The 20,089-nt window shown below is 36.6% G+C and overlaps 1 protein-coding gene across 10 annotated transcripts in view; it reads left to right on the top strand.

Moving 5' to 3' along the window:
• Positions 1-20,089, top strand: part of Mbs (Myosin binding subunit) — a 284,430-nt gene that overhangs the window by 176,753 nt on the left and 87,588 nt on the right. For all 10 annotated transcript variants that reach the window (XM_081727797.1, XM_081727795.1, XM_081727802.1 and 7 more), the window contains 2 exons: positions 288-397; positions 3,221-3,286. In XM_081727797.1, coding sequence (XP_081583923.1) covers positions 288-397; positions 3,221-3,286 — 176 coding nt within the window. The remainder of the gene's footprint in view (positions 1-287; positions 398-3,220; positions 3,287-20,089) is intronic.

Below are 20,089 nucleotides of genomic sequence, written 5' to 3'. Positions count from 1 at the left end.
CGGTTGAGGATTTTTTGAGTGAACTCGTAACAATGTAAGGAAGAGCAAGATGAGTATCTTTTGATTTTTAAGACAGTTCTTCGAGAACCTTATAGTAATAATGCAGTGGTGGTAGTTATTAATTGAATTCATAATGTTAAGTTTACATACATATGACAACTGACTTACATAATTGAGATGAAAATCACTACGAAGTTTATTAATTCACTAACCGAGCTGAAAAATAAGTATAATTATGTTTCAGATATTACATTGACGTTGAATTTTTGTGTTTTACTGTTTTTCAGAGCAAGACAAGGAGAACGATAGTCGAAATGCTCAGGCGACGCAAGCAGTCATCCAGAGAAAGAGGAAAGCCAAAAGAAGGTCCACTGGGGTTGTTCACTTCGATATGGACGTAAGTTCTGGTCACTTCCTGTACTCCATTTGTTATCTGTTAGATGTAATCGTAGGAAGATAATAAGAACATTAAAGCTAGTACCCGTTCATATAAATATCCTTCAGTTACTTTTATCAGTAACTTCATTTAAAAGGAAAAAGCTACACTTGACCCTTTGATATCTTCCTACCTATTACACTATCCTAAAAAGGTTCGAAGTTACATAAATTCTTCCAGGACTGTGCCATACGGGGGAAGGCACGATAATGGGTCAAGTATAAAGCTTTTATTATTATTATAACAACGACAACTCCTGAGAGGAACAGAGACTACAGAAATTTTACATAACAAGCAAATATCGTACAAGACAAGAAAATTATATATCTTGTAACCACCCGTTAGTAAATAATATCCATTTATTTTAATTTTCAGAAGAATATTATTAATTTACATGGTTACATTATAAGTAGTAGTCACTGTGTCGAGTAATGCAGATGTCACAATGAGTGTAGTAAAAGCAAATGTAATTAAGATGTCAACGAACTCGCTAATAGTTGTACAATGAATTGGTAGTTTGTTCGGATACCTAATGTTTTTGATTACATGTTTTCTTTACATAAGAAAAAAAATAGTATCTTCTTGTTAACTTAAATTGAGAATGCTTTGTTCAGTCATTTGCAAAGTACATATTAGATTCGTATTCATAAGCAATATTTATCAAATATCAATTAATTAAACTTTTCGCAGTAGCTTTTCTGAGATTGAAAAGCAATATATCGCATCTGCAAATGTGCAGAAAATAGACAGCGATAATGCCGTCTTTAAATCCCTCTTTTAACATACGTTGCTAGAATTGTTTATAGCAGGCAAACCAAAATAGTCTCCTACGGCGTAAATTGAATTTTTCTTTCCTGTTTATCTGTATATTGGTGTGTATTCTTGCCCAAATTCGTGAAAAGAGAAAAGTCTGAGGGAAGTGAGTGTAGCCTTTCTCGTAGACATAAAGGATTATTCAAAAACCTTGCCGGTTTTGGATCGTCTGGAAAATTTTTGTTTCTCGGTTGCCGACATTGTTTTGTATTGTTGCTCTACCCACAAACATTCCGATTGTCGCATTAGTCTGAATTTCTCGCATTTCTTCAGTCTGTGTCTAACCATGGATCAGTTTACAACGTGTGCTAATTGTGAAAATTTTTATCAGAACGGAGAAAGTTATGCAGCAACTGTCAGACGAATTCGCGCTGTTCTAGGGCGAAATGAGACACCGGAATAAATTAACAATTCGCAGACTTATGAAAAAGTTCATTGAAACGGGTTCAGCAGTGAACATTAAAAGTCCTCAGCGTCGTTGTGGTGATCGTTCTGAGCAAAACATTGCGGTGGTTCGTGGCAGTGTGGCTGTTAAGTCAGGCAGTCATAGCAAATTTCACGAACAGAGTTATTGCATGCCAGCGCAGTAGAGGAGGTCATTCACCATACCTGAAATCGGAATGTGTGGTGAACACGTTTATGAATTTTGTTAGTATGTTTTGAAAAAATGAAGTTCATAATTTTATGTAACAAAACCGACGGGCTTTTTGAATAACCCTATATAAATAATAACGTTAGCAAACGTTTTCTTCTGAAGATGATAATGATTGGAACGTTAGAAAACGTTTTCTTCTGAAGATGATAATTATTGGAACGTTACTTTCCAATAATTCAGGATTTAATTTACGAAATAAATTCCTGATTTTAAAAAATCGTAAGCACATTTATAATTGCGGAATTGCCTAGAATATTTTGCAGGTCTTGAATTTTTCTTATGACCGGAATAACGAGACAGATTTATTATTATTTGAAATTACTTTTATACGTATGCCGCCCAACTAGAGACAGTGAAATTGGAATGAAATATGCCTATTCCTTCTGTGCACTACATATGCATGCGAATGGAGATATTCAAAATTCTGTTCTGTGCTGACAAGAATCTTAATTCCCCAATATTTAAGAAAGAACCAGTGAATTTTAAATGGAAACATGCAATTTTTTTTTTTTTGAACAGTTAAAAATAATTTGAAAATTACAATTGTCGTGCATACATTATATCACAAAATCCTTCGATTACAATCTAAATAACTTATTTTTTTTTTTTTTTTTTAATATTACACGCCATATCTCCTTGGCTCTGTTAATACAGCAGAAATACTAATTAAACTACCGACAGGAGAAGTTAACAACCTACACGACATATAAAGACCTTTAAAAGAAATCTGTTCCATAAATCGAAATTAATGACTGCGAAGTTCAGAGCTGAAATGAATGCAAGTCTGAGTTGTTTTATTTTTAATTACGAACTCTGTTCTCAGAGTTTAGATAGTAGATCTGGGAAAAAAATTTCAAGACTGCGAGTGTGTAGGTAATCTGAACTGTAAGCAATCTGTAAACAGGTGTTTCTCACACTTAACATGATCCTTTAACCGCTATTACTTCAGCTCTTCTTAACCTAAATTATTATAATTGGAGATAAGCGAGGTGGAAATCAATCCTTTGCTCTGAGAAGTTATGAGTTAAAAACTAAGTCTACCGTAGTGATTATTATTAGAGTTCAGGTTTCTTCTTTATTAAACTTCCATCTGATCGCTACTATAGGATATATTTTACCATGAAGCCTAAAGAACATACCAGCCATGTAAAATTCCTACCAGAGGGGAAATGTAAAGAACATAGCAGCCATAATAGCAATTCAAAATTTTAGTATTGGCATACTTTGGGTTTTTTCTATCTTCACGCTTAGAATTGTTACGAATTTATACTAATTCCGTAATTTTTAATGATTTCTTTCTTTCTTTATTTTCAAAGGAATTGGAACCTGAGAAGCAAGAAGGTTCGGAAGTAGAAGACACTAGTAAATTAATTAATAGCGAGGTAAGTACAGTCGTTTTCCTTTCAGTTCTCTGAAGGATTGAGATATTTACACGATGTTTTCGTATTTATCAGACTAAAACGTCCGAAAGAATGTCTATCTACGTTCATACACTAAGAATCTCCTAGCTACTTCAGCATCCGTTCACAATTCATTCTTCGAACATTCTGGTATCTTGCCGAATTTAGGAATGAAATGAGAATAGCAAACTTGTAACAAGTTAGTTGTGGAAATTAAAACGGTGATATGACGTCAATACGAATGCCATTCAGCGCACAAACTATAATCAGGATTGATTTACTAATACCGTACCCGAAGTGTACAGTTGTAATCAAAAATAAGTAAGCGATAAATACGTTATATGAAGATACAATTAATGAAATTTACACTTTCCAAACCGTTACGGTATTTTAAAATAGATTTTGTACGGAGCGTTTCACTGATAATTATTATGTAGTAAAAATTGCTCATGGATGTGCTATTTGTAATAAGTAACAAACCAGACATTAATACGTTGTTCCAGTTTTTACCATGCGCATTGGATCCTGTCTATGTGTCAATAGCAGTTGCAATTGTTTGTTTCAACCTAAAATTACTTGCTCCAATTGCAAATTTAGATTAGGTCGAAACGCTTTCATTATACTGAAATGAAATTAAGTCACATCGCTAGTTAAACTTCCCATCACTATGTTCTATGTAGACTAAAGAAAACATGACTGTTGAAAGTAAATGATTATGAGGAATTAACGGAATGAGAATGTGGGAGGAAACGAGAGAACCCCGAGGAAACCAATACACACAAAGTTGCTTACGAAAATTCACGTAGCCTGAGATCGAACTAGAGACCCCTCGCACCAGAAGTGAGCTCTCTACCACTAAACTATTGTATCCTCTTCTTCCCACAAACATTAGGTGATATCAATAAAACGGAGAAGTTACTCATTACGCCCAATTTTGAAGTAGTTACTCGCATTGGTATCAATAAAAAGAGAACTGAGCACTAGTCGTCTCGGCTGACCTCGGAGAAGCCCCGCCCTTTTGAAGTAACCACACCTCTATTCTCGAGCCGAGTAACTACTCCGCGTTTGATATCAATAAAAATCAAAGACTCCTCTGTGATCCCAGTAACTTCTCCAAATTTGTGGAGCAAGCTAAATAGGTAACTCCGTGCGAAATATGACAGAGTATATGATTGTTTTGCTATGTAGCAAAACTTATAAATTGCATAGAAATGTTGCAAATGGAGATTACAAAAAACATAGGTTCATGAAAGAAAATGTAGAGTAGTTAGCACAACATTTTTTTAGGAGAATCAACGGAAATTTGGGGTGGTGCACTACGTAATGATGAAAAGATGCGGATTTTCTTGCTTTACATGAGTGATCCGGGATTCCAGGTCTGAATGTCAGGGGATTCTGTTGTGGCTCAAAGTACTGTGTCTATGACTACTACAAGTGTAATGGATGCGATTATTGCGAAATCTGAAATTTGATTGTTTCCGGAGGTGTTTGTAATATTCAAACGGAAAAGGCAGAGTGGCAAGAACAATATACATTTCCGGGTGCTATCGGAGCACTTGACTATAAACACGTGGCAATAAAGAAACCTAGTATTTTCGAGACGAATACTCTAACAGGAAGAGCTCCTTCGTGGCTAAGCGGATAGCGTACATGCCTTTGGCATGAGAGACCCGCATTCGATTCCCGGCGGGAGCTCATATGGTTCGGATTCCAAGTTAATCAGTGGGTCCCGTCTCATATAGCCTCGCTACTGAAAAGGACATTAAACTCAAAATCAACTCAACTCAACGCTGATAGGAAGGGTGTATACATGAGAATGTATATTTTTTATGCCAAGGTGAAAGGGGACACGTATGGTGTGGAAAACGCAAGCAGATGGACGTGTTTTATGACGTGACTGGCTGGACTATTTAAAAAAGTAAAAAAAAGGGACCAAGTGTCTGATTTCGTTCTTAATGCCAAACAATCTTGGACAAGACCTTGGACAACACGTGATATGCACTTGTCGTGCTAATCTTGATATTACTGGATTCCAATCAACATTCATCAGTTCCAAGAGGTTCGTTCCCGTGATTTCAGTATTACTTTCTTGTTTCCTGTTTTCTTTTTCAAATTAGTTTTTTTTTAATGCTCGCTCGGATATTAAAGATTCTCTTTTGGATTTGTGTCTCATTTGTAGATGTATTTGATATTTCGTTGTATTTCACTGTACTTGCCTTCAAAGTTTCGGCTTTCCTTCGTTTACTTTCTGGTAACTGTGACTTTGAAAGTACCACTGGAAATTCTTTTATAATATCCACAAATGCACTTTGATTGAAGCTGTCGTTACTACTTGTCCCTTCCATGGCGTTTAGGATACTGCGTCTTAAGTTACCCACAACGAAATGACCGCCCAACAGATGGGAGAAATGAGTAACCACTTCTTTTATTGATACGACTCAGTGCTACGTGCAGAAGAAGCGCGAGTAAACGTTCATAAATCTGGAGCAGACTAGACCTGAGTAGTGGCTTGTTTTATTGATACGAAATTGAGGGAGGAGATTACTCCAGGTGTAGTTACTCCGATTATCGAGCAGGGCTTCTCAGGAGTAGTTACTTATTTTTATTGATATCACCCATTATGTTGTAAAGGGTTGTTCCAGGAGCTTGTTTCCACTGATTGACACACAACAAGCTTATCTGATTATCAGCCACCATTTTGTGTAATTACGAGATTCAGTATTTTGCTCTTCACTATACCACGTAATGTACGTCCGTTTATTTAAAATTTTGATTTTATGCGTTGAAAGTATCAATTTGCAATAGTCTGTAAATTTACTACACACATAATTATATAAGTTAAAATTCCTTGTCTGAAATCAGGTTCTAGTCCATTTATCTAAATAAATTGTTTTTAGTGCCTTCTGATTTATACTTACGAATCGTATGTGAAACACATTATTTCGCATACTATTTTATATTGATTTAAAAAATTTAGTTTTTTCACTCGATGTTTTGACAGTAAAATCGTAAAGCACATTGTGTAAATATATCATCCTTCAGAATTTTATTTGCATGCTTGTATGTTTAAAATAGTTTTGAGTGGAGTGTGATTTTTTTTAAAGCTTCTACCTCGATAATATAGTAGAATTAACAAGACTGTACGCAGTACATAGTAGCTCTATTAAAATTGAAATAATTGTACGAAAATTTAAATAATTACTTCTTTAATGTGAAAAGTTCTATGCTGGTGCATTCACGTGGCAAAGGGAAGATTCAAGTTCTAATCCTTGCCTAACCAACGATAAGATTTTTCCGTTAGTCTAATTATGCAAGTTCTACATTGATCTATTTGCTTTCTACTGCATACCTAATTCAGTGTACTGGAAAAACAAGTAAGTTTCGTTTCACAGTGTGGAACTTTAGCAAAAACTCAAACCATGGGAATTCAATACTGAAAACCGGATGGATATATAAAATATAGGGCGCAAAATTTCAAAGTCAGACGCACTCGCCAATCCAAAAATGATGATCGGCAGTCTCTCTCACGTACAAATTATGAGATAGTCTCCCCCTCCACACGCCCTTTGGTTTGACAAAGGAAGAGATTACATCAGGGCATAAAATTTCAAAACCAGACAATTAGATTCAGGATAATCAATTTTGAATTGTCAATTCATATACACGTTAAAAAATTACCTTAAGACTTCACGTTAGTGTAACGATCTCTCTCTGCACTGAAGTACCGGTTGTGCATTGCAGTTTCCGAATCAAGTCCTTAAGCGAGGGGCTATTGATGGAAATTGTCAGCAAATCATCCAGGTGTCAGTCTTCAGTGAATTCCTGTAGGCAGTCTTAACTCAGTTGAGACTGCTGAAGCCTCTCTCACATGAAGCAGTACTCACAGGTAAAACTGCACAAAATGTGGGTGGGTGGGAAAGAAGGGGTGAATTATAACGTTTTGAAGACTTTACATTCCGTGTTTACTCTCAGTAACAATTATTTTTGTGCGAAACAGAAACTGTGCAGCCCTGAGAGTTTAGGCAGAAACCATTCGTACTAAACACTGGTCGACATCTCTAAATTTCTAGTCGCCAATGGCGATCTGGCGACCGCAAATTTTACGCTTTGATATATATATATAATATAATATTGCTGCTACTACTACTAGTACTTCCAGTCACAATAAAAGAATAAGAATTGAAATGAAATCTTGGAATCCTGAATCCATATTAAAAAAATTGTGTTGCCTTCTATTGCTGTTTTTGTTCTTTTGTGAATCAACATTGTAATCACCACTTCCGATTGCAGTGGAGCAATAAAGTTGATATGAACCTATTCTTGCACTAAATCCATATGAAGAAAGTATCTTGCTATTAGTTTTTTCAGTACTGCAATCAAGATTGAAACCGAAAATCAGACATTTTCACAACTTGCGGTTTGAATAGTGATAAAGAACGAAAAGAAAATAATACTTGGGACGGCTGAATTCGTATATATATACCTCGAGAATAGCACTATTCGTCAAGTCAAAACAAAGCGAAAATATTTTATAATTCAGCCGCTATAGGGAATCAAAAGTTTCACTCTGTCGCAGCGTCGCTTATTAACTTAAAACCATTAGTAGAACACCATTAACATTGTTCTACGAATCTATCAGAGTTACATCGATTGTTACGCCAATAAGTGCTGCTATTATCAACATCTATCGACTTTAGCTGCTATCTGGAAGGAATCGATGTAGCTGTTCGATAGATCGGTAGCTGTTCGGCCTAAGCTCTAAACTGCGATAGACAAAGCCACGTGAAACTAAATCTCGCTGATTTGCTGTTGGCCTAACGACGCTTGTACTCATTAGCAAAATAGTTCATATAATTTGATTATTACTTTTACTATGAAGCTCCATATAAAGCTGCAACATTATGATAAAACTATAATACAGATTATCTAATAAAACTGCAATCGAATGGGGTTAATGAAACAATAGAAATAAACACTAAGCATGCGCAGTAATTATAGCACCAATCCAACTTTGGACGCGAGTTCTGCTTTCAAGCCTGAAAGGCGGTTGGCGTGAATCCCGGTTCCGCGAGTGTTGGGGTGAAACACCAACAAGGTAAAGCTTTACTCACGAAGCAACAATTGTTTATTAGCGAAATTCAATTTTTTTTTTTTTTTTTTTTTTTAATCTTTCGAGGTTTTTTTTCTCCTTCTTTTCTGCTGCTGTTGTAAGTATCTGGACAACACGAGACAGTAATTTCAAAATGCACCTATATAATTTGCTCCTCCCCGTGGGAGCTGGAGTGATACATTACTAGCCAGTTGTATTTGTGACAAGCGGAAGGATACTAATATTTTGTTTATCGGAGTTTAGAACTTACACTGAATAGGGTTCTTTATCTGCCAGGTTGCCATATAGTGCAGTTCGTGTCTGTAGACGAGGACCCGAAAGGTGTATATAATTGTATATAGTTTTTGCTTTGACTTGTAGAATAGTGGTTTGTAGTCCGTGGGTGTCATTTTAAGAACACCCGACGCTCACACTGTCTGTATTTGTCCCGTAGAGATCAATATTGAAACCGGAAGTAGCGTTAGTAAATTTCTACCACTTTTAGTTTAAGTAGAGAGATAAGGGTGAAGATGAAACCTATTCTTGCAGCTAAATCTATTAGGAAAAAAAAAAAGAATCTCGCTTTATATCGATTTTGCTCTGATACCTGCCAAGAAAGAGGAAGTACGAACAGACGGACATGCCCATTTATCTAGGTATAAGACTTCCCATACTTATGCATACCAAAGTTTGGAAGTAAGTTTAAAAAATAAAGAAGAAAATAAGAAATCATGAGAATGTGTAAAGAAAATAAAATGCAGATGGAGAGAATTCTTGAAATTCTTCCAGCCTTCCTCTCTCCTTCCTGTACTTTCTGCTTATTTTCTTTTTCTTTTCGTTCTTTAACTAATTTTTACTTTATCTATTTCACTTTTATTATTATTATTATTATTATTATTATTATTATTATTATTATTATTATTATTATTATTATTATTATTATTATTATTATTATTATTATTATTATTATAATAATAATAATATTTACAAACACCCTGAATGAAACCGTTACTTCATATTTTTCAAATCAGCGTAGGAATCAAAATATATATTTGGAATAACAAAAGTTAATCGCTAGACTGACGGGACCTTTATAATGTCCACACAACCCAAACAGCAGGCGCGTGTATACGCTGTGATCAGCCGTAAGTACACTCGAAGAAATAGATATTTTCCATCTCAAAATAAGTTTAACAACATTGCATCGCCCAAGGATAAGAGCTTCAGAAGATACTGCAAGGATAGGGACGTATTGCTTGTAGCTGTCTGAATTTGCCTTCCAGTGCGTTATATAAACGAACTGTGTGTGCCTTTAGTATTCCTTGTTCTGCCCCCTACTTTTAATTGCGAAAATGTCGTTTGTTTTCCATGTTCTGCATTAGATTTGTCATATTGAATAATCAAAGAAGCAGCTTCTAAAAGTGGTTATAAAGTATGTTAACACGAGAAAATATGTCTAGTTAACGAATGATATGAAGTAATAAAGCTGCTCTTTTCTTGTATGGTTGAAGAGATGGATGCGTTCAGGCTTCGTATTTTGATAATTTTGGATGCAATTCTCGTTGAAAACTTTGATTTGCTTTTCCCAAAATTTCCTCTTTGTTATTCACATAAAACGAATAATGATATTAACCAAAATTAGTTAACCAATAGTTAAACAACCGGAATGGATGTTGCTTCCTTTTCACCATATCGAGGGCACAGTGGCAGAGCGTTTACCTTTGATCCTTAAGGTCCCTGGTTCGATTCTTGGCCAAGTACATTTGTGGTGGACAATATAGTGTCCGATGGGAGAGACGGTCAGCTCTACAGTCGAACAGTGTTGCCAAAAGTAGATTTATTATTCTCAGCAGACATGCTTTGGACAAAGGGAAAATATGTATTTCTTCGAGCGTACAAGGCCAAACTAGTCTAAGAAGTAGTTTGTCAAGTGTACTATTTAACACGGAGGATGCCACTCCGTCAACATCTTCAGTCAGCTTTGATTAGCAGTGGTAATAAATGCTTAACAACGTTTCATACGTGAACTTCTACGGTGCCACACAAGTATGAGTTCAAACTCGAGCAAAATGCTGCTGCAGGAACCCAAAAAATTTGTCATGCGAAAGGGGAAAGGAGCTAGAAACAACAGAACACTAAATTGTTGGTTCCAAGAATTTCGTGGAGGATGTAAAATTTTCTTAAGATCAAAGTGTGGTCGCTCCATGGCAACAGATTCTGAGGTCATACGACACGCCAATAAGGAAACTCCATCCGCCAGTACACGGTGGTTGTCAAACTTACTCGGGATGTCGTAATCCACTGTAGTGTATCACCTTCACGAACTTTGTAAAACGTCAGGAGCGTCCGCATTGTCTCATGAGTTAACCCCAGCTGAGGCGCAGAGGAAAGGGGATTTGTGCTGACAACTGTTGCAAAAATTCCATTTCCGATCTCTGAATGTTCTAAAGCAGTGGTTGAGCAAGAGCTAACTTCAAGAACAGGTCGTCAAACAGAATCGTTTCGAGTATAAAGTCATGAGTAAGAAAACTAGAGGGGGTAATTCACTTAAAGAGTTCGTTCTTAATGGTTGTACCATCAATGCCGACCTTTATTCCGAGCAGTTGGAGTGGATGTGTGCTGCACTACACCAAAAATATCGTGCAATGGAGACCCGAAAGCACGCCCTGCTGCAACAGACTAACGCAGAACTCTGCTCGATAAACGCAACAAAAAATTCGAGTATCTGGAATATAGTCCTCACCTTTCCCCTTCGGATTACTGTCTGTTTTGGTCCATAGCTCACTTCCTAAAATCAAGATGCTTCACTAACCAGCAGAAGGTGGGAAGCAGCAGTGTCCGACTTCTTCTCTAAGGACAAGATGTGGAGTTGAGGAACTTGCAGTCATTTAGAATGTTAATATGCCGTCATTGTATTGTTGTAAATACATATATATATTATGTACCAGGATATTGGAAGATTCATGACTTATCTTTGTAGTTAAATGACTACTGGTAGAAAGGTGCATATTATTTATTTATTTTTAAATCCTACTTTGTGTAACTTAAGTAAGGAACGAATCTAAAATCTTGAATTTGAAGAAAGCCAGAATGGTCTGGCGTCGGATTTGAATTCAGGACCTTTCTATCACGAAACTGGAACATAACTCGCTTATCTAGTACTAAACTGTGATAGTGAACTAGTTTCTTGAAGGAAATGAAGGCGATTGGAACTTGATCAACCCCAAGCGACAATGTAATAAAAACACAAAAAGATCTCTAGGTTAAACATGTCTCGTATTTTTTGAAACATAAATAACAATAAAAAATAGTCAAGTTGGCAGTCGTTCTGAATTCTTCGGAAACCATAGAAAATGTTCAATGTTGCCCGCGTTTCGTTAGTCACGTAAAATGCATCTGACCTAAATTCCAGTCATCGTCACAGCATTATATGACTTCACATGATTCAAAATATGAACCACAAACGAGAGAAGCAGTGAAACGTGATAATGCAGTTAATGTTGAAGAGTGGATTATTTCTTTTAAGAAAACCAGAAAAGAATAGTTTGCCACCAAGTGAGTTTATTTGTTGAACAGAATGCACCTTTCATCAGGGTTTAAAAATAACAAACTGGACTAAACAGTGCCAATCCAAGCGTAGCCAAAATACATTATTCCGAGCACTTGTTGTTCAAGTTCACGTTAAGTCTTACCGGAAGAGGTTCAGAGCGAACGCTGTCTGGTCCCGCGTAACGATAATGTCAAACAATCTAAGAATTAGTGAATCGTTTACATCATTGCCAAAGTAGTCTCGAAGACGTAGAAGACTCAGAGCATATGGGATTGTTTTTCGCTTGAAAGTAGCACATGCTCGAGAGAAGAAACTCGGCAAGTAAGTTTTGGCATAGCAACAATCGGAGGATTCCAGTACTCCGTTGCATGGGTTCTCGAGCCGACTTCCAGAAACAACCTTTGAGGCCGATTTACACTGGAATCGTCAACAATCAACTACAATTATCAACAATGGGAAATGAAATGGAAGTAAGTCGTCCAGACCCAGTATTTGATACCATCCCATTATTCGTCTGGTGGGACTAAGGAAAAACCTGTCTGAATAGCTGACATCTAGATTTGAACGAGAGACTTCCCGATTGCGAAGTAGGACTGTAACTACTAACACTACGCTCATTCAGTAGATACGACTATTTGCCGTTACCTACACTAGGGATAACGGCACGGTGGCTTTTTGGTAGATCGTTTACTTCTGATGCAAGGGGTCCCTGATCTGGATCCCCAGCCACGCGAGTGTTTGGTGGTCAACATCTTGTCCGTGTACTTTCTCAGAATTCCCTTTCCTTCCTCATTATCATTCCACCAATCATTTCATAATCACTTTTTAATTATTCGTCCTTTTTATTCTAAAGGGGTGGGGGCCACGATGGCTCGGTGGTTGAGCGTAAACCGTGTGCGTGGTTTTTCATGGAGTTCTCCCGTTTCCTCCCACTTTATTCATTCTATTCTTGTATTCATTTCTCATCATCACAGTCTCCTTTAGCCTAGGCGGCATAACCGTGGGACGTAAAACTTAAAGGTTTCCTCTTATTTCATTTTTTATTCTAAAGGGGATAACTGTGGGACATGAAATTATTAGTTTAACTTTATTTGTAGAATAACGGTGGCGAATACGAAAATTCCACGTAAAGAATAACCACAATTTTAGCAGGTGAAAGTATGGGACATACAAGAAAGATAAAATAATAATAATCTAGCAATAGCTGACTTTGAGACAAATTAATTATACAGTAAACTACTACAAAATGAAAATGTGAAATAGAATTCTGTTTGAGTTGAAAACCCAACAACGTTTTGATACAAATTGATCATAAAATTATATTATAATAAAACTTAATTATGGTGTTTTGTAGTAGCAAAAAATCAGTCTTAAAATACAGTGATTAGCATATTAATCATTCAGTCGGGATAACATTTTCTGTACTTGAAATGGGACAATCCCGATTAATTGGGACGAATGATCATCTTGTCCCCACGTAGCACAAACACGATGTACATAATCTTGAATGTGTGGCTCCAACTAAATATAACTTCCATTCTTTGATGTAAACGTGTACTTTGCCATAATTTTTAGTTATTTTTCAAGATGAAGTATGTGATGACTAGGCGACCGCTTCAATAACTGTGTGCTGTGATGTGCCAGTTTTGGTTTACACCATCCAGGAATTAAAAAGAAAATTATCTTTGATTTGCCTGAGAAGTCTTAATTTTTTGATTTCGACAATGAAACTAACGTTTGTATAGGGCGTAACTTAATTAATATAACAAATGTCGGGAGGTGATCCCTGACACCGAGATAAGTTAAAAAAAAAAAATCCTATCAACATATCATATTCGGCATGTTGGCCGAGTTAGCAAGGCCCAAAGCGTGGGAACAGTAAGTTCGAAGCAGTAGATATTAACATAATAAAAAATGTTTAGAAATAAAGTATATGTGAATAAATGAGAAATGCAAAAATCCTATTTAATCATATAGTTTATTGCGAGTTAGCTGTATAATTCGTTGCCTGTTTTAAGGAGATTTATATTTACAATGATCTTTTGACATTTTAATTAGACGTGTCCCGATGACAGTTTCCTTTTACTGAAAACCTTTCCAAAGTGGAGAAGGAAAATTAGGGAAAAATAAAAGTACTTACAAATGAAACATTTCAGGCTCCATAGCAGTTGATATTCCCAGGAGAGGCGATTACCAGGTAGAAGATTAAACATATAATGTTCAAATCCAGAACGATGGATAGAGTTTGAGTGATCGAAGCCAAATGAATGCTTGATATTTTGGTTTAATATTGACATGCAGACAGACACAAACATACATTCGTCGGGCACATCACAAGATATGTTCAAATTATCCGCTATGGTCAGCAATGCATGCATGATAACGCCGAATCGTGGATTGGCGAACCGTTCAGATACATGAGTCATGGTGATGGCGAAGGTGTTATGGATACACTGTTTGAATTCGTTGACAGGAGTAACATACACCACAATTTTAATGCGTCCGTACAGATAAAAATTCAGTGGATTTAGGTCCGGAGATCGGGCAGGCCAATGCCCACTGGACCGCCACATTCGATCTAGCGTCCTGTTGTTGGAAGTTGTTCAACCTCCGACGGGCATTCACGCTAAAGTGTGCGGAAGTCCAATCGTACAAGTACCACATATTACGGCGAATCACTAGGAGAACATTTTCCAGGAATACGGCAAGTGCAAGATGATCAAATACTGTGTCTATTCAGTCTTCGAGGTACCTTGGGCGATCAATACATCATGAATAATTCCACACCATACATGGAGTCCAAATTGGTGTTGATATGAGTGACAGCTGTACCATAGGGATGTATATCCGCCCACGTGTGTGTGTGTTATGCATGTTGACAGTACTCTCTCTTACAAAAACATGTCCTAATCAATGAATAGTACTGAAGCCTGAAACAGCATGATGGTAGTGGTTTGTTGACAACTGCTGGTAGAATGCTTCACGTAGTTGGAAATCCGCTTCTGTCAGTCCTTGTACCCTTTGCAGGTGGTATGGGTATAATGCATTTTCATGTAGTGCCACGCCACACAGTCATGAGACGAACATGCATTTCAGGGCTAAGTTTCCTCTTGCTCGTACCTGGCTCATTGTCCACAACTTCTAACACATGTTCGTCCATAACAATTGTTCGTACAGGGTCGACCAGCATTTACATGGGCAAGTAGTATGTTCCCTGTTTCACCGATACGCACCGATAGAATGCTGCAAACATCCTGTATAATGGTTGGTGTCCGTTAGGAAAATGCTTCTGATAGAGTCGTGCTGCTTCACGTCCACTGCCATCTCCACGACCTTGGCCGTGGTTTGAATAACACACCACATTTTAGTCGAGCACTGCCACTTGGCCAGTTCAACACTCACAACACAATGACCGCACTCCTGTACTGTAGCTTCTTGAACACAAGCATATGTGTGTGAACCAAGAAACTACGTATTGAACACCATCGCCACCTCTAGGCTTCCTAGATGGCCATCTCTAAGCTTATTGGTTTTCGATATTTTCTGCTTCGAACTTAATAGTTCCACGCTTTCGACCCTCGCTAACTCTGCCAATATGGTGAATATGCTATATGTCCATAGGACCTTTTTTTCTCTCATCCCCAGGTAAATGGCAACGTTGCGTTTTCATTTAATATTTGGCGCATAAAGAGTATACAGCTCAAACAGCTCGTCCAATTAAAAAAAAAAAAAAAAAAAAAAAAAACCTTCACTTTAGACTGAAAACTTTATATTTGGTGACTGTTTCCCCTCTTACATTTTATTATTACTCTGATAGTAACAGAGTTAACCTATGCATATATATATAAAATGCGTAGTGTAGAGAGAAAATTTGTCTGGGACCATTTAATTTACATTACTTTTTATCAGCCCTCGTAGTTGTCAAACTGTGTGGTAGGATACCCTGAATAGCTATAATCAGAAGTAGCGTTTCGCTTTCGACATTGGTCATTGCATAGCGAAATCCGGTGTTTATTTAGCAGAGAATTCTTTGAAGCTGCATAGTTGATGTAGGCAAGAAAACAAAGCGTCTGAGTTACACAGCGAGCGTCGTCACCGTAACACCTGGGGAGTAAGGAGCGTGATGTGAAAGACAACTTTTGTATATTTAGATGATCATGAGCTAAGATACTATTTGAGTTCGATGCTCTGCTCGTAAGAAATAAGTATTGAAATTTCGTATAGCACAGATACGACCAAGACAAAACAAAGAACTATTGTGGTTTTTTTCGTAATTATCAGTCTGTGTTGTGAAAATGGCAGTTTGCCCAATGTTTTCAGTTACATTGCCAGGGAACATCAACAGTTGCAGTCATAATAGACTATCTGTTCGTGTCAGTAAATATTTGCAAACATTAATTTGTGCTTCATTATCACTAGGAGGAAAAGTAAATGTCGATCAAAAACTGTCAACCAATCATTTTGAAATATTTGAGTACCATTTCACCATCAGAAAAGAAGTTGTAAAAACATTTTTAAAATATAATATTTTTTAAAAAATGCGTTAAAATTGATATTTCAGTGTAATAAATGACAGTCAAATGTAAGGATTTTTCTGTGATGAAAATGTCTAGTAAAACTAATATAAGATTCGTTTTTCTCGGAATCTTTCGTATTGAGATCAGGAAAACATGCTACAGGAACGGAATCTTTTGCGGCTTGAGCAAAAATTACCACCACATACGAAGGCGAAGGTGTTATTTAAATATTAAACATATTCATGAACTATGTTATACGTATCAAAACAGGCCAGAAGCGAAAAGTAACATAGTTAAAAGCAACAGAAAGATGACTGTCTAGAAAGTTATTAGTTTAGGACGAAAAAAAAAAAAAAAACTATATCAGCGGATATATCTGTTGTAGAAGATGAAATTTAAAGGAATGTATATGATAATCTCTTAAAGGTGTTTTATTCTTTCAACAGATTGCTTTATTCACACTAACAGTAGTCAAGAATGTTCTGTGTGGGTGGAACATTGGCATATGTAAGGGAATCTATATATTAAAATACGTTTATGGTCAATTTCTTTCGACTGTGAGATCTCGGAAACCACAGAATTTAGAAATATGCCGTTTTCGCTGATAGATTACAAATTTTGTGTAGTGAAAAGCCGTTACTTTTCTGTTCAAAGTTTTAGGGGTCGTTTAAGCCCATAAGCTGAACATCGTCACGAGGGCATGGTTCTCAATGTGTGGTGCGCGAGATATTATGGGGTGGTAGGCACGACTTCTGCAAACATTGTATGAAAATATTTTGTTCTTGAGACGAAAGATGGGAAATGAACCGAGTCAAAAACTCAGTCTAGGTACTTTTTTTTTCAACATCCTTTTCACCTGATGGAACTGTAAACTTTTTGTTGGTTTGCTGTTACCTATTCGAATGTTGTTTTTCTTCTATTATGCAAGTCAGAAACAAGTACAGGAATAAACTGTTTGTTGAATGTACAGTTAGACTAAAGTTAAGTCAATTAAAACGAATCATTAAGAAGTTATGTTTTGCTAAGCAGCCTTCACACTGAAGAAAAGAGTTGAATTCTGGAAGGATTCATTCATTTTGAAAAGACTGTATTTTCAAAAGTATTACACACACACACATGAAAAGAGCCAGAAACTCACCAAGTTTATTGACCTACAAATGTTCAATATGTGCCCCCTTTAGTGACACGACACACTTTTAGACGATACTCGAGCTCATTCCATACATTTTGTAGCATAGCCCTGTTTTGTAGGAGCATTTTGTCTGCACTGCAGTACTGGTGCGATTTTTGAGCTCGACTAAGGGTTACAGTAGTGGAGGTACCTAAACAAGGTCTTTAACGTACCTCCACAGGAAGAAGTCGCAGGACTTCAAATCAGGAGATCTGGGAGGCCAGGGGAACAAAGCTATATCATTCTCACCAATACGCTCAATCTAGGGATGCGGAAGTTCATCGTTTAGGTAGTCACGAATGAGGGGGACAAACTTGGTGAATTTGTGGTTCTTTCATGTGTGCACGTGTAATACTTTTGAAAATATAGCCTTTTCAAAACGAATGAATGAATCATTTATGCTAACCCTGTATGTCTTTTTTAATCAAGGAATTGTTGATTTTTCAAGATATATCTGCATTTGAAAATATTTTTAAAAAATAGTTTGAAAATAAATCAGTAGATGCATAATTTTGCCCTTGAAACAAAGAAATTATTCTTTTCCAGAATAACTTTGACTGCTAGTACTTTAATATTCTCTATTTTAAGTATGATGGTAGTCAGTGGAAAAGGCTGAGAACCCCGGTGTTTGGACATTGCTAAGCTTATCCTTGTGTTGGGCAACCAGTAGAAAAGCTACGCATAGCGGGTTGCGTGATGCTGTGGGCGCTTTACGCTTTAATTTGAATGGTAAATCCTGTTGCATTCGGGCAACTTCAAACTGGGTAGTAGAGCTGCAGTGAGGCGTATTCTGATATGGATATATAAGGGAGAAAATCCATTCGACATTACCGATAATTTCTCCAAGTTTGCTACGAAATAAGTCTAACATCTACTGGTTATATTAAAATGCTGTATTTATATGTTTGTTTATAACAATTCACTCCCTTTGCAAGCCCTCCCGTCCTTTACTTGTGTCTGTAAAGGGATATGCACATGCACATGCGCATGCACAGATATAGTGAGGAGATGGAAAGATTCATGCTATTAGAATACTGTGCTGGGTAGACAGCGCAGGTTATTAAACTATTCGTTTTACGTAGAAGTGCGAGTAGATTTATTTCAAATGAAAAGTGGTGCCGAAATTAAGTAATTAATAAAAGATTATTGCAAGTTGAAGGTAATATGTGAGGTTTTGTCGGACCAAATTATGTATAATTCCTTACCTTAGTATTCCCCCTTATTCTTTTAGTAGATCCCATTAATAAATAGCAGTGGCGGCTTGTGCTTTGAATTTTAGGTGGTGCACAACATATGACCTCGTTTTTCATTATTATTAATATAATAAATAATAATAATTTAATAATAATAAATATTATTATTAATAATAAATAATAATAATAATAATATAAACAATAATAGCGATTTCTTTATGGCATACTTCAAGCATGCAATGAAGAAGCTCATTTTGTGTGATTTTTGACGTACCCTTAAAAATTGTTGCTTTTTCTAAATGACTCTTGAGAGCGTTGTCAGGTTCAGAGCTGAAATTAATTAATGCGCTAAATACGCATGGGTTTGAAGAAGAGTCTGTTTCATGTCCTCTCAGAGCCAGTTCGAAGACGCCACAAAACCGAATTGATGATTATATTGAGCACTTACCTATTTTGCGTCACTTTTTGATTGTGATTCTCAATGGACCGCCTATAACCAGCATCTAGTTGAGCAGCAATATTCATATTTCCCAACACGATGAGATTAACATGTTTTATATGAGCTGACGAATTTTCTTTCATTCCTTTTCTTTTTTTTCTTTTTTCTTTTCTTTTCTTTTCTTTTCTTTTTTTTTTTAATGTGCAGATGCTGGATATCCACAACACCTTTTTTTACTCTTTGCATCTTCCCCCGCCCCGAACAACAAACATGGAAAACAAAACAAAGCATTTTTAGTTTCACATCCACATAACCACTTATGCTGTTCGTACAAGTTGAGATTAAACTTCCTAGTAAATGTTCGTTTCTGACCTATTATTACTTGCGTTATATTGAGTCGTAATCGGCCCTTCGATGTTTTTCACAAGCAGCTTTGCTTCTAAAGTTCTTTTTGCAAACGGCTCATTCAACAGAGACGTTACAGAATTCATTGTCACTTCACGTATATTAGGGACAGACACGTAATTATACAATTACAGCAACCATTCTAATGAACAGCAAAGACCGGTACACGCACACACACAACACTACAAAATACGAGCAGATTCGACAATTTGATCGTGAACATACTCCTGTCCGAGTCCAAACCAAATACGTGATTTTTTTCCGGTGTGATTTATTTTGCGCCAAAAGGAACCATCCAAATACTCCCCCTCAAAGACCTTTTAGTGAGAAGGTTGCTAGCCCCTATTTAAGCAGCCAAAGGCATGGATGATAGTAGGCGGAAGAGGAAAGTGAAGAAAGACAAGGATTTCCTACATTAAAC

The sequence above is a fragment of the Thermobia domestica genome, chromosome 10, assembly GCF_964235325.1.
Source record: "Thermobia domestica chromosome 10, izTheDome1.hap1.1, whole genome shotgun sequence".
NCBI lineage: Eukaryota > Metazoa > Arthropoda > Insecta > Zygentoma > Lepismatidae > Thermobia > Thermobia domestica.
The sequence above is the reverse complement of the archived record's forward strand: the minus strand, read 5'-3'. Positions and strand labels throughout refer to the sequence as shown.